Genomic DNA, 17,113 nt, shown 5'->3' on the forward strand with positions numbered 1-17,113 from the left:
TTATTCTTAGGGGGAGTGCATGACTCAGACCTGTGCAATCAGAATATTTCATACCCTTGGCTAGAGTGTTTATGTAAGGGATAGACATATGACCCTACAGGACCAATGAACCCCCAACAGAACCTCAGGACTTCAGCAGAAACCATCAGGAAAGATAAGTTGTCTTTCTACTGAGGTTGCTGAGCTCTAAAGACAGAAATAACATTAATGCTGATGTCTGCAGAGTGGGACCAGGGTGAGTAAGGAAGGGAAGTTTTTACTTTCATTTATGCCTTTTATTCTATTTAAATGTTTCATTTTTGACCAGGCCTGGTGACTCACGCCTATAATCCTGGCACTTCAGGAGGCCAAGGCAGGAGGATCACATGAGGCCAGGAGTTCAAGACTAGCCTGGGCAACATATCAAGACCCTCAACTCTGCAAAAAAAATTTTAAAAAAATTAGCCAGGTGTGGTGGCGCATGCCTGTAGTCCCAGCTATTTGGGAGGCTGAGACAGGAGGATCACTTAAGCCCAGGAGTTGGAGGCTGCAGTGAGCGATGATCATGCTACTGCAACATGGTGAGACCCTGTCTCTAAAATAAAAGTAAATTTAAAAATAAACATTTTATTTTTGTGTGCATGCATAATTTAAATTTTTTAAAAACAGTGGTCAGAAAAACTGTGTTTATCTAGGCAGCTTGCTCCCCTGCCCTCTAAAATGTCCATTTCAGGCATTCTCTGCTCCATCAGATGGTCTCCCTCTCATCTTCCCATCTCCAAACTTACAAACCTCTTTGTCTTTTAAAATGCAGGAAGTGTCTGCCTACCTGAGGTTAATCTCTCTGTCTGTGTGTGGATCCCAGCCCCTCCTATTTCTTCAGAAATTGTGTTACCCTCTTTTGGTTCAGAGTCCTCAAACCCTCCTTCTGTGGGAGAAGCAGATACACATGTCCAAGTTACTCCCATCTTAAATTGAAAAGCTGCCTTGGCCCCAGAACCCTCTCCAGCTTCCTCTCTCTTCTCTTTACAGCCAGTTATCTCCATTTCCTGCTCCTGGACCCACTGCAACATTGCATCTGCCTTCATCACTCCAGCAGAACTGCCTTGCTAAGCTCACCGATGGCTCCGATCTCTACATCTGACTGTTGCTGCCAGTCTTTCTCTAACTTGATTTCTCACAGCTTCGGACACAGGGGACCACTCTCTCCTTAAAACATTGTCTTGCTTTGACTTTCAGGACACCACACCATAGCACAGTAATTTGCCTGACTTGTGTCCTCACACAGTTTGTGTCGACGTTTTCCCCTCTCTGTGAAGTGTTTCTCAAATCAAGGTCATGGTGTTGACTGGAGTGTTTGCTCTACACAAACCTCTGCAATCCACATGCAGACCTGCACACCAAGGGCTTCGCTGCTTCCACAATCACCTGCAGCAACAGGAGCCATCCTTCATGTTGCTCCAAGGGAAAGCCATCTGCAGAAAGGCCAGCTTGCTGCTGGCATTTCTATCGGATTTCTTCAGAGATATGATACAGCAGCAGTTTTAACGAATGGGCTTCCACTTATAGCAGAAAACTTAATCTTGTGAGATGTAGAGAACTAAGTCACTTGTGGCTTGACTCTCAATTTGGGGTGGTGGTGGGTATTTCTCAGTTGGTCAGAACTCTCTCCCTTTTCTCCTCTGATCAGTCTCTAGAGGGGGCAGTAAGAGAGACAGCATTGTCTCTGTGCTTTCTTCCCTGTGGGCTCCACTGGGAGTGTAACTGATCTCCCAGCATGCACAATGCACACTAATCATTTCAGGAGTTTGAGGGATCTCACTGGTCTGATGACTTGTTGAGAACCAGCTGTACTTTCCCTTGCTGATGGGCTGTCCACTCCCAGACTCACTTCACCCTGGACTATGGTGCCTGGCAAGCACTTTACCATTCAACTCTCTTTCTTGGGAACTTTTTGAATCTCCTCTAAGCCCTGTGAGAAAGGTGTCTGTGTGTACGTGCGTGTGTTAGGGGCAGAGGAGGAATCAGTATAGTTGGTTATCAGAGCTATAAAAGTCCCTGTCTATGCTCATTTCTCCTCTACTAAAGGCCAAAGACCTCAAAATCTACCCAGCAATTTATGACAGCCAATACTTCCTATCTTACCCCCATGCCCATAGATTTTCCTAGTTATCACCTTAGAACTCTTCTCACCTTTGCTCTCTGAACCTCTCCCCCAAACCCAAATAGAAATTTGTCTCTATGTGATGGGAAGGCTTTTTTTTTTTTTTTTTTTAAATGACATTCTTCTTAACTTTGTCGCCTTTGGTCTATGCCCTGAATCTTTATATGCAAAGTCGACTTTTTAAGAATAAAAAAAAAACATTTACCTTTTCAGTCAAGCACCTGGCTTTTGCCAGTAAGTAGTACTCCAGCTTTCAGACTATGTTACTTTTATTATAACTTTTCAGAATTATTTTGAAATTCCAAATATCATCGGGCTAGGTAATCATAGATTCTTTTAGTTCCTATGGTCCCCTTAACAAAGAATTCATGAAAGGAGAGACCATAAGATTTCTTAATCTTTCACATAGCCAGATTTCTGCAATCCTTTCATCCTTCTAAATTTTAAGCAATTAACTCCGAAAAGGAGAAAAGAATAGCAAAACTAGAAGCAAAATCCCAAGGTTCAAAATTTCTGTGTGCCTCTGTTTTTATGCAGTTTCTTTTGGCATGGCAGGAAGGTGGGCAATACTGTTTTTATATAATACTCGGATTTTGATTGTTCCAGCATGTATATAAATTACATGTTTTTTTGTTATCTGTATCTAATCTTATCCAAAGTAACCTTTTTTTGCTTGATTATTCTGATTCAAGTATTTTATATCAAAGTCTACAAATATCTGAAAGGAAAAAAATTAATTTCATAATTTCTCATCATTTAACTTATTCATATTTATTAATCTTAGAGTATACCTCTACCTGTAGCTGGAAATCTAACAATAAGGAAGCCGGCAGTAATAGATGTTGTGACTGCGGAAATCGTAAAGTGGAAAAACATGGAAGGAAAAAGAATAGCTCTGAGAGGGAGAGATTTGGCGTATACAGATAAAACAGGCACATCCACTCCGACTCTATTTGCCCAGCTGGAAGTAACGCTGTTTAATTTAAGGAAATACTACAGATACAGAACATAATCGGTGCAGAGGGCTGTTGTTATCGACCAAAACCGAAAGTTCCAGGAAGCAGGTATTGCCTGGGTTGAACTAGAGACCTAAGAAACTGCAGAAACCCAACCCAACCCCTGCGGGGAAAAGACTAGCTTCAAAGACTGCACTCCATACAGCAACGTGGAACTGGACTAATCTTGTTATTTTTATTACTGTTAATTGGCATCTCCACATTCTTAAAAGCCCCGAGACTGGGACGGCCTCCGAATGCTTCGCTTGTCTATATTGAAAGCAACGCGAGAGGCCGTTTGCCGACATAACCGAAAAATGGAGGCCAGCTTTTGTTTATTTTGGCCCGGCTCAGACCCAGGCGTCTTAGGGCAGAGACCCACAGGCTTCGCGGCTGATCGTGGCACAAAGGCTAGCAAGGCACAGCCCTCGCGGTCTTTGCCCGCCCCGGCCCAGCAGCCTCCGCGCCCGGGGCCGCACTGCCTCGCCTCTCCCCGCGCCGCGGCGAGCCCGGAGCGCGCGGCGTCACAAAGCGCAGCCGGAACGCTCAAGCGTCCGCCGAGCTTCGGGCGCCCCGGGGCAGCCCCACTTGCAGCCCTCCCTCGCGGGGCTGGAGGCGCCCGGCGCCCCTCCCCGCCGTCCCCTCCCCTCCCCGCAGCCTGGCTGGGCCGCGGCGTCGCGACTCCGCCGCCGCAAAGCGCCCTGGGAGCGCCGGCTCGCGCCGGAAGGACGCGCGGGCGCGCGGCGGCGGCGAGGTTATAAAAGGGAAGAAGCCGGCGGCGGGCGGAAGTGGGCGGTTCAGCTGCTCTGCGTGCTGTTGTTTGGTGTTTGGGCCTGCGGAGGGGCGTTCTCTGGAGGGCCGCCGGTGTAGGCCGCAGTGACAGGGCCGCTCGCCCCCGCGCTCCCCTCCTGTCTCTCGGTGCAGCGTCTGCTGGCGGCCTCCGCGTTCTGCAGGCCCAACATGGCGCAGGAGGTGTCGGAGTACCTGAGCCAGAACCCGCGGGTGGCCGCCTGGGTGGAGGCTCTGCGCTGCGAGGGCGAGACAGACAAACACTGGCGCCACCGCCGGGAGTTTCTGCTCCGCAACGCCGGGGACCTGGCCCCCATTGGCGGCGCTGCCTCGGCTAACACGGATGAAGCTGCTGAGGCCGAGAGCGGGACCCGCAGTCGACAACTGCAGCAGCTTATCTCCTTTTCCATGGCGTGGGCAAACCACGTCTTCCTCGGGTGCCGGTAAGTGAGGTAGCGTCCCTAACCAGGCCTCCCCGTTTGGTCTTCCGCCCCCGGCCTGGGGCCCGGAGCCGTCAGTGGGGAGGGGAAGTTGTGCAGCGCGGGAATCTGCAAGACCGCTGCCCTCTAAGGGTGAGAAGGGCGTCTCTGTGAGAAGCAGACATGATTAAGTCTGTCCGTACGTGCTCCCGTTGCGTGGGGGGCTGCTAGTAGAGTTGTTGGCGTTAAGCTGACAACGCTTTTGGGGTTGGACGCTAGATTTAAAGATGAGTGAGGAGGTGCCCAGCCTCCCAGACCCTGAGCATTTGTTTATGGGGTTCCAGGAAATAGTTCTTGGCGGTTGGTACACTGTCCTGATTGCAACCAGGAAATGCAGTTCCTTTGGCCTGTTTTTGCACACCACACGTAGCTTAGAAAAAAACACTTTTTTAAAGTGACTTTTCCTTCTTTTTCAGATATCCTCAAAAAGTTATGGATAAAATACTTAGTATGGCTGAAGGCATCAAAGTGACAGATGCTCCAATCCATACAACAAGAGACGAACTGGTTGCCAAGGTGAAGAAAAGAGGGATATCGAGTAGCAATGGTTAGCAGATCATAGATGTGAACATACATAGGAGCTTAGAACATAAGTTTGATATAATTAGGAATTATTGTATTACTAATTTTTTAACAAGCCAGAATTTTTACAATGTTATTAATCAAGTTGGAATGTTAAACCTAAACTGTGTTTGTGTGAATTTGATAGTTTCTTTTGACTGCTTTAGATTTTGAAGTGTCCAGTGTTGCCTGATGCTGTTGATTTTTTAATATTAGAAATTAATGATTACTGTTTTAAGAAATTGTTATTCCACACTTTTTAAAGAAACTACTAGTCCTGAAATATCTTCATCCTCTGCCTTTATTTTAATATGCATATGTCTTATAAACTGATACGTATGAGGTATTCTTAGTTACGTATCTGTGTTTTTCTTCTTTTTAGAAGGGGTAGAAGAGCCATCCAAAAAACGAGCCTTAGAAGGAAAAAACAATTCTGCAATTGAGCAAGATCATGCAAAAATTTCTGCCAAGTCAGAACGTGCATCAGCTCAGCGGGAGAACAGCTCAACGTGTATGGGGTCATCCACCAAATCAGAGAGTAGTGGAAACTCAACTCGGAGCTCTGGCATCTCCAGTCAGAATAGCTCTACAAGTGATGGAGACCCATCCGTTTCCAGCCACAGCAGCAGCAGCATTTCCTCTCAGGTAACAACAGCTGGATCTGGAAAAGCTTCTGAATCAGAAGCTCCAGACAAACATGGCTCAGCATCATTTGTTTCTTCGTTGCTGAAGTCTAGTGTGAATAGTCACATGACCCAGTCCACTGATGCCAGACAACAAAGTGGATCACCCAAAAAGAGTGCTTTGGAAGGCTCTTCAGTAGCAGCTGCTCAAAGTAGCTCAGAGATTGAGGTGCCCTTGTTGGGCTCCTCAGGAAGCTCAGAAGTAGAGTTGCCACTGTTGTCTTCTAAACCTAGTTCAGAGACAGCTTCAAGTGGGTTACCTTCTAAAACTAGTTCAGAGGCAGGTGTTTCATCATCAGTTTCTAAAAACAGTTCCTCATCAGGCACATCCTTACTGACTCCCAAGAGCAGCTCCTCAACAAATACATCACTGTTACCTTCCAAAAGCACTTCCCAGGTAGCTGCATCACTATTAGCTTCCAAGAGCAGCTCCCAGACCAGTGGATCTCTGGTTTCCAAAAGCACTTCCTTAGCAAGTGTATCCCAGTTGGCTTCTAAGAGTAGTTCTCAGACTAGCACCTCACAGTTGCCTTCTAAAAGTACTTCACAGTCAAGTGAGAGTTCTGTCAAATTCTCTTGTTGCAAGTTAACCAATGAAGATGTGAAACAGAAACAACCTTTCTTCAATAGACTGTATAAAACGGTGGCATGGAAGTTAGTAGCTGTTGGTGGCTTTAGTCCCAGTGTGAATCATGGAGAGCTGCTAAATGCAGCCATCGAGGCTCTGAAAGCAACACTGGATGTGTTTTTTGTCCCACTAAAAGAACTGGCAGATCTGCCTCAAAATAAGAGCTCTCAAGAAAGTATTGTTTGTGAATTGAGGTGCAAGTCTGTGTATTTGGGCACTGGCTGTGGAAAAAGCAAAGAAAATGCAAAAGCAGTTGCATCAAGAGAAGCATTAAAGTTATTTCTCAAGAAAAAGGTGGTGGTAAAAATATGTAAAAGGAAATACAGAGGCAGTGAAATAGAAGATCTAGTTCTCCTTGATGAAGAATCAAGGCCTGTAAACTTACCACCAGCATTAAAACATCCTCAAGAGTTATTGTAATATGTCCAAAATATCACTGCTTACAGTATCTGGTATTTGAAGAGAAAAACTGGCTTACTTTTGTACAGTATAAAACACAGGCTTTCACAAATTTTGTATTGCTTTTTTTCCAGTTTTGCAGAAAATTTACATTCTGGTTCTCTTCACAGTAGAAATTGTAAATAATTTATGAATGACAGTGCACATTAAAAGGTGTGCATTAACAGCATACAAGTATGCTGTTTTATTTGCTGAAGAAAATACTGTCATCTATTTTTAATGATACATTAGGTACGATGTGTAGTCCTGTAGAATCTTAAAATTTTTGTACTACTTTCAATTTGGTGAAAATGTATTAAGTTGTCTACCATAGTTTTTTTCCTAGCTGAATAAAACCACATCAAAGAAAAGGGACCACAGTATTTGAATGTCTGAAAGTCTGTGAAGCCTAAGGTTTTAAAAATGTTGCCCATAATGTTGAACATGTCTGTTAAAAAATAAAAGAAAAAATAGTTGCCTCAGACTATTTTTATGAGAAGTTGTAAGCATTTTTTAGATACAAAGCAGTATAAGTACTTAATTGTTATTTTATTCTGAAGTTGTTAAAAATTCACCATGATTTTGACCACTACAGATTCTTTAAGTGGGTTAATTTATGTTTTCGGTGGAATACAATTTACACTTTTTCTTAAAGGACATAAATGTGGGTTTCTATACTAAGCATATTTTGTGACTACTATTAACAGATTGATTTGTTTAGATATTAAATGCTTTAAGCTATTTTACCTTTTCAAGAAGTTGTGTTTTTTTTCCCTCCTAAGTCAGAACCAATACCTGCAAATAGGCTTCCTACTACTTGTCATTATAAATTACAACCAGGTAATTTTTCATAGTGATACGCAAGTTTTTACGGGTAGGAAAATTACAATTTTCAAATCTAGAACTCAATGGTTTTTGTATTTACAAATCTCATAGAGTACTACTGGGAAGAATAGCCAAATTCCGCTCTTTAATGAGCCTGTTCAATGGAATTGTATTTGTTAGAGATGGAATTTTGTTTCTGTCTTAGGTGATTCTGACTGTATTTTTCTGTTGTGGTATATTGTTTGTTTTTCTTCAAACTGGCCCAAGATGTTTTGTTACCTTTGTGGCCTTCTGGCTTTCTAGATGCTATTTTGCTGCACATTGAGCAATAATGGTGATAACGTACAGAGAAAACAAATGGCCTCTTACGGGCCAGGTGTATCGGGATAAGAAAAGTGAACATAAGTAGCACAACTTAAGTATGTGGAGGTTACTCCTGTTCTATATTCTAGGTAGGAATAATGGACAAAAATTCAAGTTTCTTATGCTTGAATTGAAATAATCAAGGATGTTTTCATTTTAGCAGATAATCTTTAAAAATGATTGCTTTTTGAGGATGTTTAGTTGGACACCAAAGCTAAAATCCACATACTGTGACTAGGTTGCCTTTATTGTGGGAAGCAATAATATGAAGGTATTGTGAAAGTACTTTTAATTCACTTTCCTCCGTCTTGGAGAATGTGTCTTTTGTGGGACAAGGATTACCAGAAAAGCAAGCCAAAAAGTACAAAGACTAAATAAATTTCTGTAATAGATCTAATTAGGTGGTTTGGTAATTTCCTAAATTGGCTTGTTTCAAGTTAATATAAAGGTTATTGAAAATATTTTGCAGTGAACTTTTGATGTGGAGGAAGCTGCTTGGTGTAAAAAATATTTCATTTATAAACATCTTATTTAAAATTTATAAAAGTACTCTTAAATTTAATGAAAAATGCATTTTTAAGAATTCCTGAAGATAATATAGTGCAGAAGAAAACATAAGCTTTGGAATCCATTATTCTTGAGATAGAATCTTGGCTCTGCCTCTTACTAAACATGTAACCTCTGAGGATTAGACCTCCTAACCTTCATCTGTAAAATAGGACTAATAGCTGCTTCAGTGAGCTATGATGGTTAAGTAAGGGGATACACTTAAAGTCTCCAGCACAGTACAAGTATACTGTAGTTTATATACTTATTTCCTCACAACCTTATGAGTAGCTCTTCTCGTTTGGCCTGTTTTTTCAGATGAAGAAACTGAAACACAAAGTAATTTGGTCAAAGCGTTCAAGTTCTTAAGTGTGTTGTATTGCTTCATCTTTCTCACCTCTTTATATGCTAACACTTCTGAAAATTACCCTCAGAGTATGATATTGTACCACTTGTATTGAGTGACCATAACATCTTTCTAAAGGCTCCTTGAAATGAGTCATTTAAGAAGCTCTTCTGTTGATTATTAATGCTTCTTCATGAAGCTTTCATTTAAATCATCCCATGTGGGTGCAGTTGAAGTTTGTTAAAAAAACAACACACCTGCCTAAAATATGTAATAAAGTTTAGTGAATAGGTTATCAAGATGTGACATACTGACTTTTTTAGATTAATAAGGTGAGACAGTGATGTCCTGAGACAAGATCTTTCCTGATGCTAAATCAGGATTTTTTTTAGTGGTAAAGTTAGAAAGTTGATTTTGTTTTGGTTTTTTATAGAGACATGATCTCGCTCTGTTGCCCAGGCTGGAGTGCAATGCCATGATCGTAGCTCACTGTAACCTTGAACTCTGGGCTCAAGGGATCGTGCCACTTCAGCCTCCTGAGTAGCTAGGACTACAGGTGTGCACCACCACACCAGGCTAATTTTTTTATTTTTTGTAGAGATGGGGTCTTGCTATGTTGCCCAGGCTGTTCTCGAATGATCCTCCCGCCTCAGCCTCCCAAAGTGCTGGGATTACAGGTGTGAGCCACCAAGCCTGGCAAGGGAAAGTTGACTTTGAAGACTAGTGGTGTCGTAAGTTTTTTACATAAATTCTCGGAGCCTGCCATCGCTGCCATTGGCTAGGATAATTGTCATAGGATATATGTAATTCCAAGGCCTTTGATATGTCTTACCAAATGTATTATCAAAAGCCTGCTCCAGTTTGAAATGTGTATGAGAGGGCCATTGTTCACCTGCCAAGTGCAGCATTTCTTGGTACAGATTTTGTGCAGCTTTTCTTGGTACAGATTTCTCCTTGTTGAATAACAGCAGCGAGGAGGTAACCAAAGCAAGCAGCAACTGGGAACCAGGGCAGTTCTACAGGTAGTGTGTTATTGTAGTTTAAGGGGAATTTGTAGCTTTGCTCTAAAAAATTGTGCTGAAGTCCTATATTGTCCCACTTTCTATACGTTGGCAAGTCCAGACATTGGTTACCGATTTCTGCATGGTTTTCAAATAGTTTCTGTGATTATGAGTAAAAGCAATTCTTTCACTTTCTACCATTTGAACAAAAATAGATGAATGCGGGAGTTGTCAGGCCATTTATTTCCAGCTACTCCTCCCCAAGAAAAATATTGATTGTTCACATTTCCTTGACATTCCTGAACACAGCTGAGTTGCTATCCAGTTAGAACCATTTCTTTTCCCATTTCTTATTACCAGCTTTAATATCTCTCTACTTTTCTGTTTCCATCCTTTAAAGAAAGAAAGGTCATTATCTGAAAATGAATATTAATTTTTAAAGTTCTCTTTTTCTGTTTCTTTGGTATTTATCCAAACCAAGAAAAATAGTGTAGTTAGACAAGGCCCCAAACTAAATTGTCTTTAACTTGAAAGATAAAAAAGAGAAAAGTATTAATTATACTAAGTGCAAAGGGTTGGATACAGGACATTCTTTGGTAAAAACTAGAGATGTTATATGCCAGTATTTAACAAGAAGCAATCAGAAATACTTCGTGATTTTGAAACTTCATTGAGTAGAATCAGAATCCTTGGAAGTCATCAGGAAGCAACCAAACTAAATAACAAAAACAGTAAATACATCAAACTGTAAAACTACCATTATATTGAAGAGGGACTATATATATAAAATATATATATTATGTATATATCATATATATATTATATATATATAATTTTTTTTTTGTGGCAGCTTTTGGGCACACACTTTATTGTATTTGTTTATACATCCATTTCCCAAACAAGACATGTTTATTCATTGTTTTAATCCTCATAGCTCAGCATAGGACCTGGCACATAGTAGGCACTCAACAAATATTTGATCTTCAAAGCATGACCACTCATGCATCCATAATCCTCTTTTTGTAGTATGAAGAAGGCTCAAATTCAGGCCCCCACGTAGATTTTGAGGAATATATAATTCCCAATAAGCTCTTTTGTTAAAGGTGAGAAACAGCCCTAGTGTTCAATTTCAAAATCAAGATGACATTCAGGTGAGTGTGTCAGGTGGTTTGGTCATTAAAAGACAAAATACCAAACTATATTTGCCTGCACATCACTTTTTCCCTTTCCTTCATTTTCTCTGTCCTTATGAAAGCAAAGGATTTATTATAGTTCTCACCATCTGTAAGAGCCCTGAATAATATTTGACCCTATAAGGGCTTTTACTTCAGTTTTGTTCACATATAAAGGCTGTGTGTCGAGATTGAAGATTATCCACTATCTTCTCTTCTATCTCTATGCCTTTTCCTACTTCTTCCTCTGATAGCAGTAACTTGGTTTCTGAGTCTTTGGTTACAATAACCACACAGGACTGTCGTGACTCAAGGATATTAGCCACCACCACTTGATGTTGATAAATTTCCAAAGCGTTCCGAGCACGATTAATTACGATGAAGGGGTCAGTCTCCAACTTAAAGGAAATTATAAATGCTTTGGGAGCCCAATCTTTAACCAAAGGAGAAAGCATTTTTGGCACCATCTTCATTGTTATCTGCAGTAGGCCCCCAGATGACTGGATCTTGTGCTCAGGCATTTCAGAAACAGGAACATAGAAATCTGACACGGCCGCAGCCAGGTAAAACATCGCAGTAGAGCCTAGCGGATTGAGCGCCTGGGCCGCAGCGTGCAACAAATGCAAATAGTCTGCCAAAGTGGTGAACTCTACCGCCATGAAGGTGCCGGCAGCCGCAGCCTCCTGGTAGCTCCGCAGAGCCGCAGTGAAGCCGGGGAGTGCATTCTCCTCGGCCTCAAGGCTCAGCCAGCCCGAATGGGCTGGGCCGGAAGGCCGCAGACCCGACAGCCAGGTCTGGGGTGGGAAGCGGTGGGCAAAGGGGAAAGAAGAGCGAGCGCGGTACAAGAACAGGACCCCATAGCCGGCGGCCAGGAAGGCCTCGGCCGAGGTTGCACCTCGCCGCCCGCTGCTGAAGTTGTCCAGAAAGCGCACTGGCCGCGCTTCCAGTGGGACCTTGGTGCCGCCTGACGTGACCACCACCACCCGCCGGCCCTGCGCGCCCAGCCTGGCGGCGAAGCGAGCCATGACCTCAGCCCAGCGCGCGGCACCGGCAGGTGAGGGAAACTCGGCAACCATCTCCATTTCCGCCATCCTATAATGTATATAACTTGGAAAGGAATGTCAAAACAAATATGCAAAAAGATGGATTAGAAAGATAAGAATCACCTATTGTTTTTCTTATAACATTTTCACTGTACCAGGGCTTGGACATTTTAAAATGATAAAACCCAAATTCTGAATATGTGATCAGTGGTTTTCAAGCTTTATTTTAGCCATACTTCTTTAAAGACAAAGGAGGGCAGTGTGTATGTAAAGCAAATGAGAACTACTTTGGTCAAGGAGAGTGGCCACAACCCACAACTGGATTTCTTCTACCTTCCATTCCCAATTTCTGAGGCATCTTTATGGACCTTAAGCAGAAGGGGATTTAGCAACGATGAGGCCCAGTGTAAGTAGCCAGTTTCCTTCTGCACAAGATATTACAGTGGATGTGGGTAGATGCTGCTGGTTTACTACAAAATGGGACTAATCTGTTTTTAAGTAATATGCCATATTAGAATTTGCAATTAGTGGATACTCGGGTCAAGCTTAATGGACTATTACATAAATTAACATTTAAATAACACTAAAAATAGCTGCCTTTTATTTCTTTTTCTTATTGTGAAACACAGTTGCAAAAGTCCATACATATAAAATCCAGCAATTATTAATTGAATGCCCATAAAACAATTACCTAGGTCATAAAATAAAACTATATCCATACTGCAGGGACTCATACCCAGTGTTCTTACAGCAGCCTAAACGATGGCATCGTTCTCATGTGGGGCACTGAGTGTGAATGCCAGTGAGACGTGCTGTCCTGTGATATTTATTTCCCATATTCCAGAAAATAGTAAGTGCAATCACACTTGGGGGAAAATTTGAGAAATTTTTTGCTTAACTGTTTTAATTAGGAAGTTTCTAAAAAGATTACAAACTGCTCAAATATCTGAAATAATCACTGGAAAACATTTTCTAGACATTTTATTTGTAGAATTCAAAGCGACAAGTTACAGAGGCAATAATATAATCAATGATGTAATGAACCGTTGAGACATGATATTAATATATTTTATGAATCCTCTCTCATTACTATTTGCATATCATTAAATAATTTTCTATACTAGCTAAGGAAAAAATGATTCTCATGAAATAAAAACAGAGTCCCAGGGTTTCTAGTGTACTTTACCTGTGTGCACTGATTGTGGGTCATACACTCAATGAGGGAGTTTATCATACATGCTCAACAACTTGCAGTTTGGAAACCAATATGGAATAGAAATATGTGCGCCTTTCTGTCCGCCTTTCTCATTTCAAAATTTTATATATATATATATATATATATACTTGAGACAGTGTCTCACTCTGTCACCCAGACTAGAGTGCCGTGGCATCAGCCTAGCTCACAGCAACCTCAAACTCCCAGGCTTAAGCAATCCTCCTGCCTCATTCAGGCTTCGGAGTAGCTAGGAAGACAGGTGTGCACCACCACACCCAGCTGATTTTTTCTATTTTTAGTAGAGATGAGGTCTCGCTCCTGCTGAGGCTGGTCTCGAACTCCTGACCTCAAGCAATCCTCCCGTGTTGGCCTCCCAGAGTGCTAGGATTATAGGCGTGAGCCACCACGCCCAGGCTCAAAATATTAAATGCAATTAAGAGAACCATAATACAGGTAAAATAAGAATACTATTTTGAAAATACTTGTTCCTTTCCCCTGTAATTCACCTGCTCTCAGTCTTTCTGCCAGGATGGCTCTCAGAGAGAGGAAGAACAAAAGACGATGACTTAGGGAGAGCAAGGAAATAAAAACCCACCCATTCCAGCCCTGGTAAATTTTGAGGGGGAGAAAAGTAAAGAAGGATTTTGAGGAGGAGAAGATTAAAGAAGCAGGCATTTGTATCATGTGGGTCCTGACCTCTACTCTGTGGCATAAATATCACCTGTGTCAATATTGTGGCGGTGGGAGTAATGACAAATTTCATCCGATGAGCCTGCTTCTTTTAACCCCTAACTATAATCAAAGAATGCATCATTCCTTAGGAGGGTCCAGGAGAGCAAAGCAAGGGAGAGCTTGAGTAAGAAATACTGAAGGCCTCGGGACCTTAAATCCAGAGCCACCGAGCTGTACACACCAGGGGGAGCCATTCACATGCAACATAATGGACATCATTTAATACAAAGCTTTGTGCCCCTTGGAGTTGTAGAAGGCGGCCTTTTGTGGAATCCCTGAGATTGCTGCATAAGCAAACTTATTAGAAAAATCTTACTTTGAAAAACAGCTTGAAACAAATAATATTAATGGTTCTATGAAGCATGGATAGCATGTAAATTCTAACAAACTGTTTTATTTATGCTCTGTCACGAATTACTTTGCCCAACACATTGTTATACAGGAGGAATTATTTCAAGGCAATAGCCTAAAATCAAGTCATTTGCGGTAAAGTAAGGCTGCTTGGGTTATGTTATAAATTTTTTTTTCCTATTCACAAACCTCGAGGGAAATTCAGGAACTAGGCAGAGGAAGAATTATGTCAGCTCAGGCATGGAACATAACTGAGCGTCTGCTTTGTGTTCTCTCCCGCAGACAGATAATGTCTCTTCATTTATCACATCAAGTTGGCTTCTGAACATCTGGTGTAAACACACCATCTCTTGCTCAGGTTCCTTGTCATCTTTTTTGTGTCCCATTATTTTTCTTGGTTGTTACCTTTTGCTGGTGTGAGCTAACATAAATGAATAAAGATTTTAAGATTTGCATTTTCTGAAACCATGGAAGACAGTTATTTTAGAAACTATGGAAGATAATGCTACCCCATCAATTTTATTGCGATGTTGGTTCTGAGAGAATAGTGAAAGAATATTGCTCACCCTTTGATCTGTGCCAGGAGAAAGCAAGAGCAGGAAAGAAGGACACCTAGAAAATAACATAAAGTCAGCTCAAGTCTGTTCTCATTAAACAGACCTGTGAGTTTTTGCAAACTAAGGTGGTTGTTTTAGAATTTAAAATGCTAACCCTTCTTATTGTAAGGAAATATGTGCCACCAAAATATCACACCAAAGCTACAGAGTGTTGACCCACAGCAGGCAAACTCAAATAACATTCACAGTGTATTGGCTCTGCATCGCTGTTCTGACAAATTACCACGTATTTGGTGACCTAAACAATACAAATCTGTAGGTCAGAAGTCCATTGTGGTCCCAGCGTGGCTCCAGCCAGCGTGCCGAGCTCTGTGTTCCTTTCTGGAGGTTCTAAGGGAGAATTTGGTTCCTCGCCGTCCCTGGCTCCTGGAGGCCACATGGCGTCCTCTTCCTCAATCTTCAAAGCCAGTGGCAGTGGGTGGAGTCCTCGCATCGCATCAGTCTGACCTCACTTCTGCTGTCATAGATCTTTTTCTGACCCTGACTTCTCTGTTTCCCTCTTCTACTTTTTCTGCCTCCTTTCCCCACTCACAAGGACCTTTGCGATTACATTGGGTTCACCCAGATAATCTTCCTATTTTAAGGCCACCCGATTAACAACTTCAATTCAATCATCTGCAAGCTTACTTTTCTTTTGCCACGTAATATGACATATTCACAGGTTCTTAGGACATAGACATCTTTGGGGGCCCATTATTCTGTCTACCAGATAGAGCTTTGTTGTTGTTGTTTTTTAAAATTTATATTTATTTATTTATTTGTATTTTGAGACAGAGTCTCACTCCGTTGCCCTGAGTAAAGTCCCATGACATCAGCCTAGCTCACAGCAACCTCCAATTCCTGGGCTCAAGCGATCCTCCTGCCTCAGCCTCCCGAGTAGCTGGGACTTCAGGCATGTGCCACCATGCCCGGCTCATTTTTCTATTTTTAGTAGAGACGGGGGTCTCATTCTTGCTCAGGCTGGTCTCGAACTCCTGAGCTCAAGCGATCCTCCTGCCTCGGCCTCCCAGAGTGCTAGGATTACAGGCGTGAGCCACTGCGCCTGGCCTTTGGGTGCTTATTTCAAATTCACCCCAGGATCTAGTATTTGTGCCACCAAAAATAAGCACAGGTATCCTCTTTTTTTTTTTTTTTTGAGACAGAGTCTCGCTCTGTTGCCCAGGCTAGAGTGCCGTGAGGTATCCTCTTAAATAGATAAATTTTATCCTTTATTTTTAATTTCAAAAATAATATTTTATGCATAGAAAGGCCTATAAAAGAGATCAAGAAACAACAATAATTTTGTAACTGCTGGGCTTGTATGTGGGTCTGATCATGTCACTCAAGAAGAAAATGCTTTTAAAGCTAGGTACGATGGTGCATGCTAATAGTCCCAGCTACTTGGGAGGCTGAGGTGGGAGGATCATTTGAGCCCAGGAGTCCAGCCTAGGCAACACAGCAAGGTAGAAAGAAAATGTTTTTCAATGTCATATAAAATATAGAATTGTGCTTTACAATTGATTTTTAATTGTTCTGACTTATGGTTTTAATTGCTTTACTATTTGGTATTGTCAATCACAGTAGTTAAAATCAACTTACAACTTTAATTTAAATTCAATCTACTGAGACTGCCTTTAAAAAGTTAAATCCCAATTTTGGCTCAAGCCAGTTTTTTTTTTTTTTTTTTTTATCATGTTTGCCTTATGAGCTTTAAAAATTTATGAAAAGGAAAGAAAGATTAATCTCAAGAAAGGAAAGCTAAGTTTAACTATTTTTCTAAAAGAAAGTTTGGCTAAAAAGTCATTTTGAGTTTTAAACTGGGGGTGGGGGTTCACCTCTTGCACATACCCATACTACATACCAGGTACCATACTTCATTACCCTTTTACATAGTAGCAATTTTTAATAAGGCTTTTTGGCCAACTTTGATAAGGTTTAAAACCATCAAATATGAAATTTAAAATAAGGAAAAACGCATCCCTTCTCTCTGTACTACTGATATTCTTTAATAGCCTTAGTATCCTTTGCGGGGAGGGGGAACTACACAGTCAGACGGAACCCAGGCTCCCCTCCCACAGCACTGCCAGGGAAGCTTCAGGCTCAGGTGTGGTGTCCAACACAGGGATCCTTTAGCCACTAGGGGGCAGCGTCAGGGCATTGATTTCGTAGGGAATAAACTTCAAAAAGAAGGAAAACGAAGAAAGCA

The 17,113-nt window shown here is 41.8% G+C and overlaps 1 protein-coding gene and 1 pseudogene across 4 annotated transcripts; one reads left to right on the forward strand and one right to left on the reverse strand.

Moving 5' to 3' along the window:
• The first annotated feature begins 3,878 nt into the window (after positions 1–3,878).
• Positions 3,879–8,301, forward strand: CDKN2AIP (CDKN2A interacting protein). 2 transcript variants are annotated; one of them, XM_069493095.1, is made up of 3 exons: positions 3,879–4,370; positions 4,823–4,953; positions 5,350–8,301. In XM_069493095.1, exons 1-3 carry the CDS (start codon positions 4,099–4,101, stop codon positions 6,696–6,698), a joined length of 1,752 nt encoding a protein of 583 aa, XP_069349196.1. In that variant the 5' UTR covers positions 3,879–4,098; the 3' UTR covers positions 6,699–8,301. The 2 variants fall into 2 exon arrangements, with proteins under 2 accessions (XP_069349196.1, XP_069349197.1); XM_069493096.1 differs by having other exon boundaries at positions 4,823–4,922.
• Positions 8,302–10,632: 2,331 nt separating this feature from the next.
• Positions 10,633–12,061, reverse strand: LOC138398730 (phosphopantothenate--cysteine ligase pseudogene; annotated as a pseudogene). 2 transcript variants are annotated; one of them, XR_011236049.1, is made up of 2 exons: positions 11,998–12,037; positions 10,633–11,552 (listed from the first exon to the last, which is right to left on the reverse strand). The product of XR_011236049.1 is annotated as a phosphopantothenate--cysteine ligase pseudogene, transcript variant X2 (transcript). The 2 variants fall into 2 exon arrangements; XR_011236048.1 differs by having other exon boundaries at positions 10,633–12,061.
• Between the last annotated feature and the right edge of the window lie 5,052 nt (positions 12,062–17,113).

This window comes from Eulemur rufifrons, chromosome 18 (assembly GCF_041146395.1).
Source record: "Eulemur rufifrons isolate Redbay chromosome 18, OSU_ERuf_1, whole genome shotgun sequence".
NCBI lineage: Eukaryota > Metazoa > Chordata > Mammalia > Primates > Lemuridae > Eulemur > Eulemur rufifrons.